At 45.5% G+C, this 19,175-nt stretch overlaps 2 protein-coding genes across 25 annotated transcripts in view; one reads left to right on the forward strand and one right to left on the reverse strand.

Moving 5' to 3' along the window:
* The window catches only part of tbc1d19 (TBC1 domain family, member 19), a 114,374-nt gene extending 99,157 nt beyond the window's left edge, over window positions 1–15,217 (reverse strand). For 2 of the 10 annotated variants that reach the window (XM_069925005.1, XM_069925013.1), the window contains exons 1-2: window positions 15,006–15,215; window positions 2,032–2,104 (exon numbers count right to left, since the gene is read on the reverse strand). In XM_069925005.1, the coding sequence (XP_069781106.1) occupies window positions 2,032–2,104; window positions 15,006–15,134 (202 nt within the window). In that variant the 5' untranslated portion in view covers window positions 15,135–15,215. Of the gene's footprint in view, window positions 1–2,031; window positions 2,105–6,284; window positions 8,250–8,269; window positions 9,290–15,005 lie in introns of those variants that run through there. The other 8 variants (XM_069925010.1, XM_069925003.1, XM_069925007.1 and 5 more) reach the window with 7 other exon arrangements.
* The window catches only part of LOC138757521 (uncharacterized), a 60,190-nt gene continuing 47,540 nt past the window's right edge, over window positions 6,526–19,175 (forward strand). For 13 of the 15 annotated variants that reach the window (XR_011353644.1, XR_011353645.1, XR_011353646.1 and 10 more), the window contains exons 1-2: window positions 6,526–6,651; window positions 13,651–13,848. Coding sequence is in view for 6 of the 15 variants with exons in the window: in XM_069925014.1 (XP_069781115.1) it covers window positions 6,545–6,651; window positions 13,651–13,848 (305 nt within the window). In the remaining 9 variants the exon portion in view is untranslated. The other 2 variants (XM_069925015.1, XR_011353649.1) reach the window with 2 other exon arrangements.

Below are 19,175 nucleotides of genomic sequence, written 5' to 3' on the forward strand. Positions count from 1 at the left end.
GGTTCTGTTGATAAAGCCCAGAATCGTGTATGCTTTTTTAAACATTTTCCCAACTTCCCCTACTGATTTGTGCACAAGAACTCAAAGCTCCCTCTGTTTCTGCCCTTTTTATTGAAAATATAACTCATTCTTCCCACCAAAACACATCTTGTATTTCCCTGCATTACAATTCATCTGCCATGCATCTCCCCAGTCCACTGAAATCTAACACCATCTCCTTCACAATACTGCCCTTCTATAAATTTAGAAACTGTACCTTCTACATCATCAGTACATAACTCCAACACCAGTCCATGAATAATGGCAGTGTTCACCTTCAGTCCGAAGAACAACCACTCACTCGGAAAGTATTATTTTCCAAACTCACAAGATGATCTTAATATCTTTCTTATGTCATGTGTTTCAATTTGCTGACAAACCTATTTTATGGCACCTTATCAGAAGGCTTCTGGAAGTCAACGTAAACAGCCTTAACTCTCATTTACTTAGCCAAAAGACTAGCAAATTAATTAAACACAATTTGCCATTAAATATATGTTGTGTTTCCTCCAGGTGACAATCCTGTCCAGATTAATACTTCCAAAAGCATTCCCACACCAGATTTAAATTTACTGGCCTGTAGTTACTTGGCTTTTCTTGATTCTTTATTCAGCATATTGATTTACAACTTTCCTTTCTTCACAAATGCACTGTTGCGAGAATGGGCAAAATAGTAGCATAGAGAATACAACAAAGGGAAGTGCATGGTCATGCATTTCAGTAGATGCAATCAAGAAGTAGACCATTTTCTAGGTGGGGAGAGAATTCAGAAAGCACAAGTCCATAGATATTTGGGACTCCTGGTGAAGGATTCCAAAATGCTAACTTGCTAGTCCTCATTTCAAGAGGACTAGAATATAAAAACAAAGATGTAATACTGAGACTTTATAAGGTGTTGAACAGACCACATATTGTGAGCAGTCATGGGCCTTCTGCTGGAATTGGAGAGGGTTCAGAGGAGGTTTACGAGAATGATCCCATGGACAAGAGGATTAACAAGAGGATTAACATACAAGGAAGGAGCATTTGATGTCTCTGGGCCTATACTCGGTGGAGTTTAGAAGGATGAGGATGAGGTGTGGGGAAATTTGTTACATACCAAACATTGAAAGGGCTGGATAGAGTGGACGTGGAGAAGAAGTTTCCAGTAGTGGAAGAGTTTAGAACCAGAGCCACATCCTCAGAATAAAAGGGCTTCACTTTAGAAAAGAAATGTGGTGAATCTGTGGAATTCCTTGCCACAGACATCTGTGGAGGCCTAATCATTGGATATATTCAAAGAAGAGGTTGATAGGTTCCTGATTAGTAAAGGTTCAAGGGTTACGAGGAGATGAAAGAAGAACAGGATTGAGTGGAAAAATACATCAGCCTTGATTCAAATGACCTAATTCGCTCCCATGTCTTATAATGGTCACTTTTTACAAGATTGTCCCTTTGTACAATTCTTAGCTTGAGAATATTAGTATTTCCTCTTCTCAGACAAATTCCAAAAATATATTGGATTAGAATATACTGCTTTGTTGCTGTAAAGAGCAGAAAATTAACCACAGTGCATGGATCAGCACATCCATGACTTCCATGTCTCAACATTCAAATACACAAGTTAGCAATGAGGTAGAGGTCAGATCCCAGCTCATCTGGCTCCCTCACTGAGCCAAACAACACCCAGCCCAGAAGCCTACTGAGATGAAGAGGGTTAATGCACTTCACATTTGCACCCCATGTTTTATAACTCAAAATATAACACAATCTATCCAAAGTTTTGGGGCAGGGGTTGTACCAAACTTAACTGAAAAGTTAAGGTTAGGTTTTTAAAAATAATATTAATTATTTTGTTTGAATTCCTTTCTAGCATTTGGATTTAAATTTAAATCTTTTTGTATTTAGCACTGCATTCACACGAGGATGTTCAACCACATATCCTTTATAGTACATTTTCTATTATTGTTTTAAATACAATTCCAGACTTTGCAAGTTGTTTTTTTTTTTTACCCGATTTCCGCAAGAATTCCTTCAGATCCTCCTTCAGAGATTCAATTCGAACTTCTGATTTATGTAGGCTTGTCTGTAACCAAAACAGAATCAGGTGTGAAAAGTTTTAACAGTAGATATAGTAGACATATAGAGAAAACTAAATGTTTAGATAGGATTAGGAAAATATAAATCTGAATATATTTATACAACTTTGGTGTGATCTCACAAACTCATTTTTTATATGTGATTTAACAAAGTGAATGCTGGTGTGCTTCCCCAGCTAAGCAATCAATAACCATGGATTAGGTTTGAAATAATGAGGTAGTATACCATTTACAACTGAAATTAGGAGAAATTTGTTCATTCGGAGAGTGTGAATCTTTAGAACTTTATCTCATAAGGTTGTGAAGGTTGATTCATTACATTCAAAAAGAGAGATTGCTAGATTTCTGGATATTAAAAGAGTTAATATATAGGGATAGAGTGGCAAAATGGTGCAAAGGTTGAAGATTTGCCTTGACCCTGATGAATGACAGAAGAGAGTTCAAAATACTGTATGAAGGTTGTGCCCTTTATTCTTGTGTCTCCATATTTAGCATAGCAACAAAAGTCAATAATATTGAATGCAATCAAAAATATTGTCCCAATGTTTTCACTATATATATTAACACTTAAAAGTCAAACAAAAAACATTTCAAAAAGCAAGTGTCATTAAGTAGTCTTTATCCCACCCAGGAGGCCCCAATGCCTCTCAGCAATCAACTTAGTTTGATTTTATTGCCCATCAAACTTCCCCTACTGTTCCAAACTTCTATTTCTTTTGAAAATATTTAGTTTACCGATATTATTGTTTTCCATATAGCATTCAGTCCTGTGATTCGTGTGACCAAAAATAAACCCAATTCCACAGTCACAAATTCCAAAAACTTTAAAGTTTCTTTGAAATGTTATTTTCTTTCCAGATAGTGAAAGTCATTATTGATTCCTTGCCATGTGCATGAAAACAGTCCCTTCAGCCCAATATATCTGTGCCAGCCATCAAGTACTTACTCAAGCTAAATCCCAGTTTCCAGCACTTTTTATACCATGACCTTTTGAGCTATAGCTTTCCATACCATGGCATTTCAAAGGTTCATCAGTGAAAAGCTTAGTTTTGTGTGCATTGCAAAAATATTGCCAGTTTGGATTCAAAAATTCACAGAAACCAAAAGATACAATTTGATCATGGTCAAACTGCGTTTCTAGCTTTTAGACATAACACAAAAATCAAATTCATTCACAGCAGCTTCCCCCCATTCAGCAGATGCAAAGGAAATCTGGCATACACTCACTCTGTGCTATCAATTATATTTCTGGTATGAACTGCCTTCATGGCTGAAGTTACTATCTTGGCTCCAGACCCCACCCAATTAGCAGTTACAATCTTCCTCGTGGTATCCATCCTCTTCTGAAAAAGCCACTTCTCTCATTCTCCCAATATCTGGCACCTTTCCTGTGGTTGCCCTAATTCCAACTGTCTCAGCCTAAATGTTGTGACAATTCCTGTCTCCACAATACACTCAGGTACTGCATTTCAACTTTCAACAATTCTCTGGATTTCCATCTAGATTTCTACGGTTTCCCCGAAACCTAATATTCTCTGGTTCCAGACACCATCACTAATAAATCATTCTATCATAAAGTCAGAATGAGGATGGAAGTTGTTGACTGTACAACATTCAATTTAATTTCCTTAGAAAATGAAACAACACATTTTCATCCTGCAAGACCTGAACAACATTCAGACAAGGGCCGATAAACAACAAGCAATATTCATGTCATTCAATTGTCAAGCAATGGCTAACTCCAATAAGAGAGCGCCTAGCAAACCTACTCATGACATGCAATGGCTTAACCATTAAATTTTGAATGTTTGTAATTACATTTTGACATGGGAAAGGTAATATGGTATTAGAACAGAAATAGAGTAGCAAATATCTCAAAAAATCCTTTATTACTAATTTAAAGTGGTTCCCTACAGCAGTGTGTATGTACACATATGATGATGTCAAACATGCAGTCGTATATTCACAACTATGTCCACAATCATAGTGGCCTGACTCTTCCTGTGTAAAGGAGTTTGGGTGTTTACTGACGCAAAATGCTTAACCCCTTAATCAAAAAATTGCACTATAAATACATTGTATTTTTGAAAATAGTCACTTTTACTTAATGCAACAATATATTTTATTTATATTTTCACACAAGCTTGTACAGCCATATACAGTGTCATGCCAACAGTGGCAGTTCACATTCGAACATACATATCTCTTCTCTTTGGCTTGGCTTCGCGGACGAAGATTTATGGAGGGGTAAATGTCCACGTCAGCTGCAGGCTCATTTGTGGCTGACAAGTCCGATGCGGGTCAGGCAGATATGGTTGCAGCGGTTGCAGGGGAAAATTGGTTGGTTGGGGTTGGGTGTTGGGTTTTTCCTCCTTTGTCTTTTGTCAGTGAGGTGGGCTCTGCGGTCTTCTTCAAAGGAGGTTGCTGCCCGCCGAACTGTGAGGAGCCAAGATGCACGGTTTGAGGCGATATCAGCCCACTGGCGGTGGTCAATGTGGCAGGCACCAAGATATTTCTTTAGGCAGTCCTTGTACCTCTTCTTTGGTGCACCTCTGTCTCGGTGGCCAGTGGAGAGCTCGCCATATAACACGATCGTGTTAAATATACATATATTCATTTTCTTTATAACTATATATACCAACTTCCCCTCCTCTCACACATAAAAGAAGACTACTCACTCACACTGCAACCAACAACAAAACTTTAACATCAGGAAAATAAATAACAAAGGGCAGGGATTGTCGCAGCTCAGTAGGCGGCCTCTGGGCCGATATTCATTCCTGATTTTCCTTGATCGGGATCAGTGTGAGGGAGAGGAAGTGCATGTATGGCTGCCAGATCTTACAAAAGGTACAGCATTTGTTTCTCAGGTTATGTTATTTTCTCCAGGGAGATGCAGCTCTGCATTTCTTTGTTCCATCGTTCGATACAAAGGCTAGAGTCAGAATTACAGCTCGCCGCAATGCACTTCCTGGCCATTGCCAATGCGATTAACACAAATTGGATTTGAAATTTAGACAGCTTCATTGTAAGCCTTATGCCCATTAGATTTCCCAGCAGTAACAACTCTGGGTCCTATGGAAATCACTTGCCTACAATTTTCTCCAAAAGGGCCTCATCTTAGTACATGACCAGGTTGTGTGCACCAATGTCCCAGTCGCAATGCCACATCTGAAGCAATGGTCCAAAAGTTCCGGTTTTGATCTGTTTATTTTCTGCGGCGTTAGATACAATTGGTGCAAAAAGTTGTTCTGGACTAGCCTGTACCTTGCATTGATGACCATGGTCATGCTTTCCCGGCATAAGTCGGACCAGCATCTCTCATCAATTTCAATGCCCATCTCGACTCCCATCTTTCTCTCGACCTATGAAGGCCCAGATTAGGTCCCCCTGACATGAACAGGCAATACATTGCCAAAATTAATTTCTTACCACTCCCCCTTTGAATCAAGGCCTCTGTTATTGTGTTGAGGTAGGGCAAAATGCTTAATCCCTTGGACCCAATGCATCCCATAGAAAATACATTATTTGAAGACAGCAGTGAAATGTCTGATTTGGCAAAGCATATTTATTTTTTAGCTGTTCAAACGACATTAATTGTCCCCGCTCGTAACAGTCCTCTATGCACCTGATGCCATTACATCGCCAGATGTCTAAGATCTGGTTTCCTACCATTAATGGTATTCATTTATTAGGAGTCAAGGGCACTTTTGGTGACAGCTCCACTTTAGCATTCAGATACTGATTAATTTTGGTCCAGATACTAATCACTTGTTTTAGTATGGGGCTACCCTTCTTCCTCGACAGCAATTTGGCATCCCATTTGTAAATGGAATCCTCTGCTATTTTCTTGCCCACCAAGTGAAGATCAATTTGAGCCCAGGATGGTACACCTCCTCCCTGAAAGAGAGGGGTGACGTATCTCAACAGAGCTGCCCAATAATATTTTGAAGTCTGGCATTTTCAATCTGCCTAGATTAACCCAAACTATTGGCATCTTACCACTCCAGAAAAACCTTCTAACCTTATGTAGTAGCTGTTTAAAGAAACCCCGGGGCAATGGCACAGCTGTTTAAAGAAACCCTGGGGCAATGGCACAGGCAGTGTTTGAAAAAGATACTAAAACCTTGGCAACACATTCATTTTGATGCAGTTAACCTTGCCCACCAATGTTATGGACAAGGACATCCACCTCTTTAGGTCCTCCTCAACTCTCTCCAGCAAGATTATTCAAGTTACTGTGGCGGTGTAAGCAGTGGAAGAAACACAGCCACCATGTTGAGGGTCTTTAATGATAGTTTTTTATTCAAATTCAGCACGCCCCTTTAAGGGCAACGTGAGCTCAGTCAACTGATGCATTGTGACATCATAATCGCTGCCCAGGGTGCATGCTGGAAGGGATGCTGGAGTCAGAGAAAACTGTGACAATGCCATTTCCCCATGGCTGCCCTGCGGCGATACAAGCAGGGCCGGTTCGCCATGAGGATGTGCGCCACTTCGGCGCAGCCATCCACACCAGCTGTGATAAGGCCAGGTGGGCAGCATTTAGGCGGTCCACCGCAAAAAGTTCCTCTCTCCTCCCAACATCCAGAGTGAAGGTTCCGCCGGACCGGTGCAAGACCTTGTAAGGCCCCTCGTACGGTCGCTGTAGCGGGGCACCTTGTGGTCCCCTCCGCATGAAAACGAACTGGGCCGAGTCGAGCTCTTTAGGGAGATGAAACGGCCGGGTGCCGTGGTGTGCCGGAGTGGGGGCGCTAGGGAGGCCAGTTGCCTGCGTAGGTCCACCAGCAGGTTTTTGTCTGTGGCCGTGGTGTCAGGGTCTGGGCCGAAAAACTCACCCGGCAGGGAAAGCGGTGCACCATAGACCATCTCTGCTGTTGAAGCCTGCAGGTCCTCCTTGGGTGCTGTCCTAAACCAGAGGAGGACCCAGGGTAGTTCGTCCGCCAAGTCTGGTCCGGAGAGCCTGGCCATAAGCGATGCCTTCAAGTGCCTGTGGAACCTCTCCACCAACACGTTGGACTGTGGGTGGTATGCTGTGGTGTGGTGGAGCTTGACCTCCGGGAGCTTCGCTACGGGAACTGCGTTCCTCTGTCGCTATTGATATGCGCTAGGACTCCAAACGGGCGATCCATTGGCTGACGAGAGTTCTAGCGCACATCTCCGCAGAGGCCTCCTTAATCGGGATGGCCTCCAGCCACCTTGTGGCCCAATCCACCACCATGAGGAGGTAACGAGCCTCCTTGGACACCGGCAGGGGCCCGACGACATCAACATGGATGTGTTTGAATCTGCAAACTGCCAGGTCGAAGTTCTGGATGGGGGTTCGCGTGTGTCGCTGTACCTTGGAGGTCTGGCACCTGGTACAGTTCCTAGCCAGTTCCACCACCTCCTCTTCAACCCATGCCACACAACCGCTCTGCTGGGTGAGCAAGGTCGTGGTCCAGACTGAAGACCTTCGCCCTCCAGTGCAGAAGGACCACCGGGTGTGGCATGCCTGTTGAGACGTCACAGAGCAATGTGTCCGGGCTGCTGGGCATCCTCGAGTTTGAGGCCCAAAATGGCGGTCCGCAAGGCCTGCGTCTCCACATCGTTCCTCTGTGCCTGAACCAGTTGCTCGGAATCCAGGCCAGGCACGAGAGTATTGATGGCTGACGGGAGAGCACATCTGCCACTACATTGTCCTTACCGGCCTGGTGTCGGATGTCAGTCGTGAACTCAGACACGTACGAAAGGTGTCGCTGCTGTCTGGTGGACCATGGATCCAGATCAGGAAGGAGAAGTTCCACTGGAGGTTCGTCTTAGCCTCTGTGGACACCGCGCTGTTGGGGGCCAACTTCCTCAGAGCTACTGGTGCACCCACGGCCGTGAAGGCTGTGAACGGCCTGCCCTCTAGGAAGTAGCGGATGGCCAAATACAGCGCCAGGAGCTCCCGGTCGAAGGTGCAGTATTTGAGCTCTGGCAGGCGCAGTTCCTTGCTGAAAAAGGCCAGCGGGCACCATAGTCCATCAAGCCACTGCTCCAGAACCCCCCCCCCCCCGCCGTAACTGAGGCATCCACGGAGAGCGCAGTGTGCGCCTCCGGCCGCGGATGCACCAGCAGCTCTGAGGAAGTCGGCCCCTAACAGCGTGGTGCCCATAGAGGCTAGGACAAACCTCCAGTGGAACTTCTCCTTCACGATCTGGATCATGTGCCCTGCGGGTGCCGTAGGTCCTATGGTGGAGCTGTTGGCTGCCCACAGGGTTGGACCTCGAGATCATGTGCGAGTCTCTAATGATGTGGGGAGGGTGGGGAAGGATGCTGAGCTCAGCTCGTGTTCACCAGGAATCGGCGGCCAGTGGATCTATCCATCACATTAAGGAGGCTGTTTGTGTGGGCAGCCGTTGCAGTCACCAACGGCGGCTAGCCTGGTCGTTTCTCTGAAACCCGCAGGGATGGCGGTACTTATGCGCTTGCACTCCCCAGCGCTGGTGGTAGAAACACCAGGTCGACTGGCCCTCCTCTGGCTTGGTCTTGGGAGCAGCTTACGGTTGGCTGGCTCCTGGTCATTCCACCTGGTTGAGATCTGCCTCGTTCTCCCTCTTTGTGCGCCAGAGGGCACCCGCACGGGCTGCTGCTCTCCTCGGGTTCGAGAAGTCTTCATCTGTGAGGAGCAGCTGGATGTCCTCCGGCATCCGTTCCAGGAATATCTGGTGGAAGATAAAACTAGGCTTGTGGTCTTCCGCCAAGGCCAGCATTTCACCCATCAATGCCGACGGACTACGGTCCCCAAGCCCATCTAGGTGAAGGAGCCTGGAAGCCCGTTGCTGGGGAGTTAGCCTGAAAGTTCCAAGCAGCAGACGGTGTACTTGCCCATAGCCGGGGGTGATGGATGATGTCATCCACCCTTGCTGCCATATCTTGGTCCAGAGAGCTCACGACATGATAGTACATCGTGGGTTCTGAGATGAGATGTTGCTGAGTTGAAATTGTGCTTCCGCCTGCCTGAACCACATTGTCGGTCAGTGGGCCCTAAAGGGGGGAAGCTTGATGAAGACAGTGTTAACCTCTGCTGAATCCATGGTGTTTTGAGTCCAGAAAAACGTCTGGGCTCGTCGGGGTCACCACTGTGGTGTTGTGAGCAGTGGAAGAAACACAGCCACCACGTTGAGGGTTGTTGATGACAGTTTTTATTCAAATTCAGCACGACCCTATAAGGGCAGCATGAGCTCAGTCACCTGGTGCGTTGTGACATCATAATCGCTGCCCAGGGTGCAAGGGACGCTGGAGTCAGAGAGAAACCTCTGACATCACCATTTCCCCATGGCTGCCCCACCATGTTGCGATACAAGCAGGGCCGGTTCACCATGAGGATGTGCACCACCACATTACCATCAACATTAACTCCTAGGTATTTGATCCCTTCCTGTGGCCACTTTAAATTACTATTTTCTTTAAATTCACTATAATTATCCTCTGTGAGTGGCATCATCTCGCTCTTTTCTCAATTGATCTTGTACTCAGAAAATTTCCCATAGTCCTCCAGTAGCACTTACAGTAAAGACAGAGAAGTCACAGGGTCTGTCAGATATATCAGTATGTCATCAACAAATAAGTTAATTTTATGCTCCTCTGGCCCACTCTATAACCTTTAATGTCTGGATCCTGATGAGCAGCCTCCACCAGAGGTTCCATTACCAGCACACAGAGAGCTGGTGACAGCAGGCACTCTTGTCTGCTAGATCTGGTAAGTGGGAAGGCTGAAGAGACTTGCCCATTGGTTATAACTTTCCCCTTGGACGCATGGTACAATGTTCTGGTCCAATTTTGTAAAGTTCATCCCAACCCCGCCTTCTCCATCACTTTAAATAAAAATTCCCACTCCGGTCTGTCAAAAGCCTTCTCTGCATCCAAGGAAACAGCCAATCCCCTCTCATTTCTAGATTGTGCCAGATGCATTACCTTCAGCAGTCTGTCAATATTGTCCGCTGCTTGTCTCTACTGTACAAAGCCTGCCTAGTCTTTATTTATCAATTTCAGCAAATGCAATGTCAATCTGTTTGCCAGGGCCTTGGCTAGGATTATGTAATCAGTATTCAGCAGGGAAATTGGCCTATAAGAAGAAGGCATGAGTGGATTTTTACCCTTCTTCAAAATCGTCATAACAATTGCCATTGTGAAAGATTCTGGAAGGGTCCGTGTTTCCCTAACCTGGTCTATCTCTTTCATATATTGAAATTCTCAATAGAACTCAGGTGGGAATTCCTCCTCCCCCAGAAACTTGCCTGCTTGTAGCGCACTCAATGCTTTACCCTGTTCTTCCTCTGTAAAAGTAAGATCTAATCCCACTGTTCCTCTGGATTCAGGTATGGGATACCCAATCTGGCCAGGAACTTGTCCACTTGATTGGGATCCCCTGTCAATTCAGATTTATACAATCCTTCATAGAATTTCCTGAAGATTTCATTAATTTCCTTTGGTTTATACCAGACCTGGTCATTCCCTGTTTCCATTGCATTAATTGTTCGAGAGGCTTGTTCTGCCCTCAACTGCCTAGCGAGGACCTTGTGAGCTCTCTCACCCAACTCATAATACTTTTGTTTCGACCTCATAATGGCCTTCACCATACTATACATCTGAAGCAATTTATATTCTAATTTCTTGTTTGTGCGAACGCTATAATGTTCCTCCGAGCCTGATTCCTGAAAATAATTCTCTAATTGGGTAAAGTCCTTTTCCAATTCCTCCATTTCCCTCATACAATTTTTCTTGACGGTCTTTGTATACCCAATTATCTGGTCCCTCAAGTACGCCTTAAGGGCATTGCACAGAAGAAATTTATCTGGAGTAGAGGGGCAGTTGTCCCCACAGAACAGGGCTATTTGAGTTCAGAAAAAAATCTATTCTAGAGAAGGAGTCATTTTTTATTTTTATTTTTTGAGTAAAATGAGTAGTCCCTCTCTCTTGGATGCTTCTCCACCATGCATCTATCAAATTCAGTTCCCTCACGCAATGATGGCTTTTGCTGTCCTGGTCCTAGTCATCCATTTTGTGGATTTATCTAGAACAGGATCCAGTTATAGATTAATGTCACCCACTATTAGAATATTTTCATTCCCCTCCACCAATTATAGGGAAATGTAATATATAAATTTTTCATCATTATACTTAGGGGCGTACACATTCATTAGGGTCCAGGATTCTGAATATACCTGACAATGTACCATAAAAAAATCTTCCCATTTTGTCTGTAATCACCTTCTGCACCTGCACTGGAACACTCTTTACCACTAGAATTGCCACTCACCTTGCCTTTGAGCCAAACAAGGAGGTTATAATCTGACCCACCCACTCCATTTTTAGTTTTTGATGTTTCCGCTCGGTTAAATGTATCTCTTGAAGGAAGGCCAGATCTATCCCCATTTTTTAATGTGTGCCAAGACCCTTTTCTGCTTCACCACACCATTTAAGCCATTGACATTAAAAGTAGCAAACTTTCTTTGGCTTGGCTTCGCGGACGAAGATTTATGGAGGGGGTAAATGTCCACGTCAGCTGCAGGCTCGTTTGTGGCTGACAAGTCCGATGCGGGACAGGCAGACACGGTTGCAGGGAAAAATTGGTTGGTTGGGGTTGGGTGTTGGGTTTTTCCTCTTTTGCCTTTTGTCAGTGAGGTGGGCTCTGCGGTCTTCTTCAAAGGAGGTTGCTGCCCGCCAAACTGTGAGGCGCCAAGATGCACGGTTTGAGGCGATATCAGCCCACTGGCGGTGGTCAATGTGGCAGGCACCAAGAGATTTCTTTAGGCAGTCCTTGTACCTTTTCTTTGGTGCACCTCTGTCACGGTGACCAGTGGAGAGCTCGCCATATAACACGATCTTGGGAAGGCGATTGTCCTCCATTCTGGAGACGTGACCCACCCAGCGCAGCTGGATCTTCAGCAGCGTGGACTCGATGCTGTCGACCTTTGCCATCTCGAGTACTTCGACGTTAGGGATGAAAGCGCTCCAATGAATGTTGAGGATGGAGCGAAGACAACGCTGGTGGAAGCGTTCTAGGAGCCGTAGGTGATGCCGGTAGAGGACCCATGATTCGGAGCCGAACAGGAGTGTGGGTATGACAAAGGCTCTGTATACGCTTATCTTTGTGAGGTTTTTCAGTTGGTTGTTTTTCCAGACTCTTTTGTGTAGTCTTCCAAAGGCGCTATTTGCCTTGGCGAGTAGCAAACTTTAGATTGTTAACAATTACCCCAGAGTTCCTCCCCTAAATGCTTCCCCCTCCCCCACCAATCTCTTACCATCCGCCCATTGCTCTACCCCATCTGAGCCATGAAAATAACTAGCTGAGGAACAAGGGTGGGTATAAGACAAAGACAAAAACCCAAATGACTAACCAAATAAAAGACACAAGAAACATTCACAGTCATACCTTCCCTTAACCCCCTATTGCTGTCTCGACATAACCTTTGCCCCCCCCTCATGTTACATTCACCCTCCCCCAACCAACCTCCTTCGGTTGTCAACACCACCACCCCCCCCTCCCACTCATAACAGGTTGTGCCACTGGCACCCATCGATCTACTCCTCTCTCTGTCTCCCAAGCTCCCCAAGAGAAACTGTAATTATAACTTCTTGTCCACTTGGCATAACCTTTTTTCAATTCAAATGCCAAAATATCATTACAGTCCATAACACATCTGTACACCCCTGTGGGCTAAATTTGCAATGTAATAAAAACCACAGTCGGCTGATCTCAAGTCAGGCTTTACTTCTTCTTTGTACTCCCCAATGTGGTTGGGTAGACTTTCGGCAAATTGCCGCGCCTTTTCTGGATCTACAATAAATTTTCTTTCTCCTCCTGGTAATATCACCTTCAGGGTGGCTGGATGCTTCAGTACACAATCATACCCCTTTTGCTTGATTAGCCTCTTGGCTGGCTCAAACACCTTTCTGGTTTTCAAAAGTGCCGCACTAATGTCCAGGTAGAAGATTTTATTTCCCTCTACTTCTGAGGGGGAAACCCTCTTTTCCTTGCCCCCATTCCTAATATTCTCTCCCTGTCCTGATAATGCAACAACCTTATCAGGACAGAAAGTGATCTCTGCCCGGGACCGGAGCTTCGGAAAAGGGATCTTATGGGCTATTTCTATCTCAATTTTTTCTCCCAATATACCCTTGCCCAGCACCTCGGGGATCCAGGTCTGAAAAAAAAACTTACTGGTTTTGCCTTCAGTCCCTTCCTTTATCCCTATTTTAATGTAATTCAGCCTGCTGTAGTCCTCCAAATATTCTCCCTTTCATTCAACAGCATCAATTTATTACCCATATCATGTATGATGTCCTCATTTTTACCCACCCTTTCCTCCACTTCAGCCATCTTACACATCAGCCCAGATAGGGTACCCTGGACCCCCTTGTCCAGCTTCTCTCCCATGTCTTGGGCTTTCTTCTCGACAGGCTGGAAGAGCCGGTCTTCCATTGGCCCAGCGTGTCCATTACAATACGCAGGGAGGGCTCTGAGCTCCACTGCTTGTTTTGTTTTGACAGGACTCTTTTTTTTTAGTCCAACAGCCAGACGGAGCCTTCCTCCACTGCTGCCTTCATACTCTTCGGAGCTCCTGGACCCGTCACCACTGCTGCCAGTGCTCACCATCTCTTCTCGTCCGTCACTGGACCCATTGATTGATGCGCTCAACCCGACGCCGCTCGATCGCCCACCGCACCATGCGACTTGGCTCCCGAACTGCCGCTGGAGCCCGGGGTGAGTACAGACTTCCCCCTCGATACTGGAGTCAATACTGGTTCTTCACAGCTTCTTCTCTGTTCAGGCTGGCCCGCTCCTCACGCTCTTCAGGATCGCTGCTCCACAACCATTACAGGCTCCAACTTCATCTCAAGCCTGGTACATACCGCGAGGACACCTGACCTGGCATTCCCACTGTGGGAGGGGGGCCCCAAGCTTCTCCCCATCTCCAGGGGTTTTGGAAAGGCTTTCTTTATGCACTTGCCAGGCGGTAGCGCTGTCCTCGCCAGTCTCGTATTCCCTGCTAGTGAGTCATTCAGTTGAAACTGCAACTTCCTCCTCGGGCCTCAGGGTAGCCCCGCCATTTTCCTCGCCATGAGGCATCCCTAGCTGGGCATCTCATTTCAATGGAGATTCTTCTGTACTTTTATTTGCGAATTTATTCTTCTTAGTCATTGTTTATTGTAGGTTTCTTCCCACGTCCTTTTTTGTTATTTTGGCAATTCAGTTGAAGTTTTTACCCTATTTATTATTGAAAATCCTGGGAGCTCTTAGATTCCACCACCTCCTACTCTCCCTGCATCACATGACCCCATCTTTAATGATGTTAACAGAATTTAGTGGCCTAGTTTGAATTACCCACAATGAGTATTATTTTCTTAAATCTTCAGGCTCAATATGAACAGCTAGCAACTTTTTTACCCCAAGTTTTGTTAGGCATATAGAATTACATTATAATGACTTTGGTGGGGGGGGGGGGGGGGGGCGCTAGGCAATTTAGACATTGAAACCAACAAACATCTAAACCCAAATAATAAGCAATCACAAGGACAATGGTGTAAATTGGTTGAAATGGACAAATTGCATCTATTAACCTTGCATTTGAGTTAACTCACATGACAAGGACAGAGCAGGGGAGGGGGCGGGTTATCATTCAAGACCATAAGCAGATTGACCAGTTCTCAGTAAGAAGTGCCACAAAAATTCAGTTTCTTATTCAAAGAAACAACCCCAACCCCAATTCAATGGCATTGCCCTGTTGGGTACCAGAATAGCAGACTGCACTTCCCACAAATTACCCGCAGGTCGCCAGATGCAATGTCTCATCTTCCCATTAGATTCCAGGTCCACCCGGGCCTACCAACAGCCCCTCCTGAACACCCGCCTGGCCTCACCCTCGCCTCCTGCTCCAGCTCCGAATGTAACGGAGATCCCCGCAGCCGCTGCACGATGCGAGCGATGGTGACCGACAGCTGCCGCTTCTCCAACTCCGATTCGCCTTCCAATTCCGGCCCCAATTCCATCGTCCTCTCCAAGCGCAAAATCCAAACCGACCGGCCGGGCGGGCGGGCCTAGAGCCAAACAAGCATCCAATCAAACTTCGCCGTCGCCCAGCAACAGCCAATCACCCGGTAACAACCAGGAGGCAACCAATCGCCTTCACCCATCAACAAACCATTCACTGACCTGGTACCTACTGCCCGGTCATCGACACCAAGCAATGAACCACTCGCAAGCGAAACACCAAAGTCTGCAGCCACCGTGGTTGAGGTAACAACTCAATCTGGAGAAAATCAGCAAGTCAAAGTGGCCTTTATTGAGCAAAGATAAAAATACTGAGCCCTTCATCATATTGTTTTCACTCTGCCACTCAAACTGTACTGTGGACCATTTCAAGCTGCTGCCAATCTCCAGGACAAAGAATCCTTTGCAAAATGATTAACTCGTGAAACTCGCCTTCCAATTGACTTGTCAAGTCAATTCACCTTTTTTTATTGTTCATACCATGCTCGCTCAGTAAAGACGTTTCTCCAGATGCACAGAGCATATTGACATAAATATAAATTAGAATAGAAGTTAAACACGTAGAAGTATTAAAATATTAAGACATATACAGTACGTCCACAGTACACTATTGGTGGCCCCAATAATGACGCAGACAAAAGACTGAGGGGGAACTATAGGCTTTATTGAGTAAGAGACTGCTGGCCGAGATGAGCAGGGCCCGGGGTCACATGGGTAGGATCAAGGTAAGAGCTAAGGCAGGGAGACACCAGAAGGGCAGGCCAGCCAGTGCATACAGCCGTATCACCACAACCCCCCCCCCCCCCCCCCCCAACACCTTTTTTTTTAAAAAAAGAACCCACAGGTAGCAACAAAACCTGGAGGCAATACAACAGCAATAGAACAACTTTTAACAATTATCAAACAAACTGGCAGACGTCTCCCCACCGACTAGAGGTTGAGCCGCACTGGCCTCCTCTGTCTGCTGGATCGTCAAGGAACCGGCGTGTCAGTACGGTGCTCCTCTGGAGAGGGGGCTGACGGGGTAGGAGCCTGGACGTACGGCTGCACAGCAGGCAGCTCAGACTCCAGAGCCGTGCTTGGATGTGGCACCATTGGGTCCATGGCATGGTCAGTGTCATGATAATGAATATGTATGAGATATACCGGAAGTCACGTGGTATGAGAGAGAGATTAGAACACAAGCAGGAGAACAAAGGAAACCGGAGAATAAAAAGACACTAAGAAGTTTACCTGATAAACTTGTGTTTAACTTCACATTTCGGGCCACAAATGTGACATTGGCGACGAGGATGGAAGAAGCTTGAAGAAAATTAAAGACTAAACAAGATTACAGAGGATTACAGACAACTTCAAGGTGATAAGAATTTTCTCTTTGTCTCAGTACTTTTGGGGCTGGAATATTTCCTCATGGCTGGTGCAAACAGTGACTTTCTAACACATAGTGGAATTGCTCATTTTGACCCGACTGGTGATGCAAGCACTATAAGTGTGAAGTGGAAGGCATGGCTGGAAGAATTTGAATCCTACGCCGACAGTCGTGGCCTATTTCTAGATACCGGTACAGTTGAACAAAAAGCGCAGAGAAGGGCGTTACTTCTTTTCACTGCTGGACCTGCAGTTCGGGAAACATTTAAGTCACTTTTGAATACTGGAAGAAAGGATGAGTACCGGAAAGCGGTAGATGCATTAAATGCACACTATGTAGTGACACCGAATGCTACATTTCAACGCCATTTGTTTCGGAGAACGAGACAAGAAGATGGCCAGACAATTGCTCAGTACGTGACGAGACTACGCCAGCTAGCTGTTGGATTCAATTACACGCCAGCTGATTTGGACAACCAATTATTGGATCAAGTTGTACAGCACTGCAGATCAGATAAACTCAGAAGACGTCTACTGGAAAGAGGGAGTGAGTTGGAACTCATCGATGCTTTAACCATTGCTGCTGCATTAGAGGCTGTTGAAGGGCAATTTCATACCATGACTCTGAAAGACAACTCAAGCCAGCAAATTAAGAGGCTCTCACATCGCCATAATCAGCCAAGATATACGTTGACACAGGATGTGGAGTGTTATCGATGTGGAAACCGAGGTCACTTTGGAAAAGACCCATATTGCCCGGCCAAAGGCAAAGTTTGCAGAAAGTGTGGAGGTAAGGACCACTTTGCAAAGAAGTGCAAAAGCAAGTCCAATGCAGACCAGAAGAGGAAGAGTACAACTTCCAAAGGCAAAGCCTGGGGGAAAGGAAAGTATCCTGGAAAAAAAGATACCATTCGTCAGATGATGATACCCAGGAGGAACAGAGTTGTTACCAATTTACGTTGAATGAAGTACATCATGAGAAGGTCCCAGTGATCATTGGTGGAGTGACAGTTCAGGTCATTGTAGACTCAGGCAGTGACAGTAATGTGATTGATCGACATTTATGGGAGAAGTTGAAAAGGAAAAAGATCATCTGTACCTCAAAGAAGTGTTCCAAGAAACTGTATCCATACACAGCAACCAAGCCATTGCAGACCATTGGATGTTTTACTGCAACTGTTGAAGCTGGAGATAAGTACACCGAAGCAGAGTTTATGGTCATAGAAGAGAGGGGAGAACCTTTGCTGAGTAGAAGCACAGCGCAAGACCTGGCAATACTTCATATTGGAGCTTGTGTCAATTCAATTCAGTCATACGAGGATATGAAGCATGAATTCCCCGCAGTCTTCCAAGGAGTAGGAAAGCTGAAAGGTCGACAATTGAAGCTAGCGGTAGATGAAACGGTCAAACCCAAGGCACAACCAATGCGCCGAACTCCGTTTGGACTTCGTGGGAAAGTCGAAGCCAAAATTAAAGAATTGATTGAACAAGACATTATTGAACCGGTGGAACATTCGACACAATGGGTCAGCCCAGTAGTGATTGTGCCCAAACCAAAGGGTGACATAAGACTATGTGTTGACATGAGAATGGCCAATGAAGCTATAATTAGAGAACAACATCCTACACCAACAGTGGAAGAAATACTTCAAGAACTAACTACCAGTAAGATATTCTCAAAAATTCATCTGAAATGGGGCTATCATCAATTAGAGCTGGATCCAGGTTCCCGAGATGTGACAACATTTGTGACTCACTGTGGATTGTATCGTTACAAGAGACTATCATTTGGAATTAATGCAGCTTCGGAGATCTACCAGTATGAAATCCATCGAGTGATTCAAGGCATTCCTGGAGTTGCCAACATTTCTGACGACATCATAGTCCATGCACCAACGAAGGAAGAGCATGACAAACGGTTGAGGCGTGTACTATCTAGGTTACAGGAGGCAGGCCTTACCGTGAATGGAAACAAGTGCCAGTTCGGTGTGTCAGAAATGGACTTCATGGGACACAGACTTACACGGGAAGGACTAAACCCTGCAGAGGTCAAGGTGAAAGCTATTGAAGAGGCACGTGCACCTCAGAACGCAACAGAGGTGAGGAGTTTCCTGGGATTGGTCAATTTTTGTGCAAAGTTCATTCCTAATTTCGCTACAGTGGCAGAACCACTAAGGAAACTAACCAGGAAAGGTGCACCATTTCATTTTGGATCTGAGCAGAAGAAAGCGTTCACAGCGCTGAAGCAAAGCCTGACAGATGCAAAAACTCTTGGATATTACGATCCGGCGGCATCAACCAAAGTCATAGCGAATGCCAGCCCGGTTGGTTTAGGAGCCGTGTTGGTCCAGATGCATGATGGAGGACCAAGAATCATTGCCTATGCCAGCAGATTGTTATCAGATGTGGAAAGAAGATACTCTCAGACAGAGAAAGAAGCACTCGGACTTGTATGGGCCTGTGAGAGGTTCCATGCATATTTATACGGCATTGAATTTGAACTCATCATAAGCCATTAGAGGTGATCTATGCACCTAGATCCAAACCATGTGCCAGAATAGAGAGATGGGTACTCAGACTACAACCCTACAAATATAAACTAATCCACATGGCAAGGAAAGCAAACATTGCAGATCCGCTGTCCAGATTGGTGAAGGATGGAGGTCCACAAT

This window comes from Narcine bancroftii, chromosome 3 (assembly GCF_036971445.1).
Source record: "Narcine bancroftii isolate sNarBan1 chromosome 3, sNarBan1.hap1, whole genome shotgun sequence".
NCBI lineage: Eukaryota > Metazoa > Chordata > Chondrichthyes > Torpediniformes > Narcinidae > Narcine > Narcine bancroftii.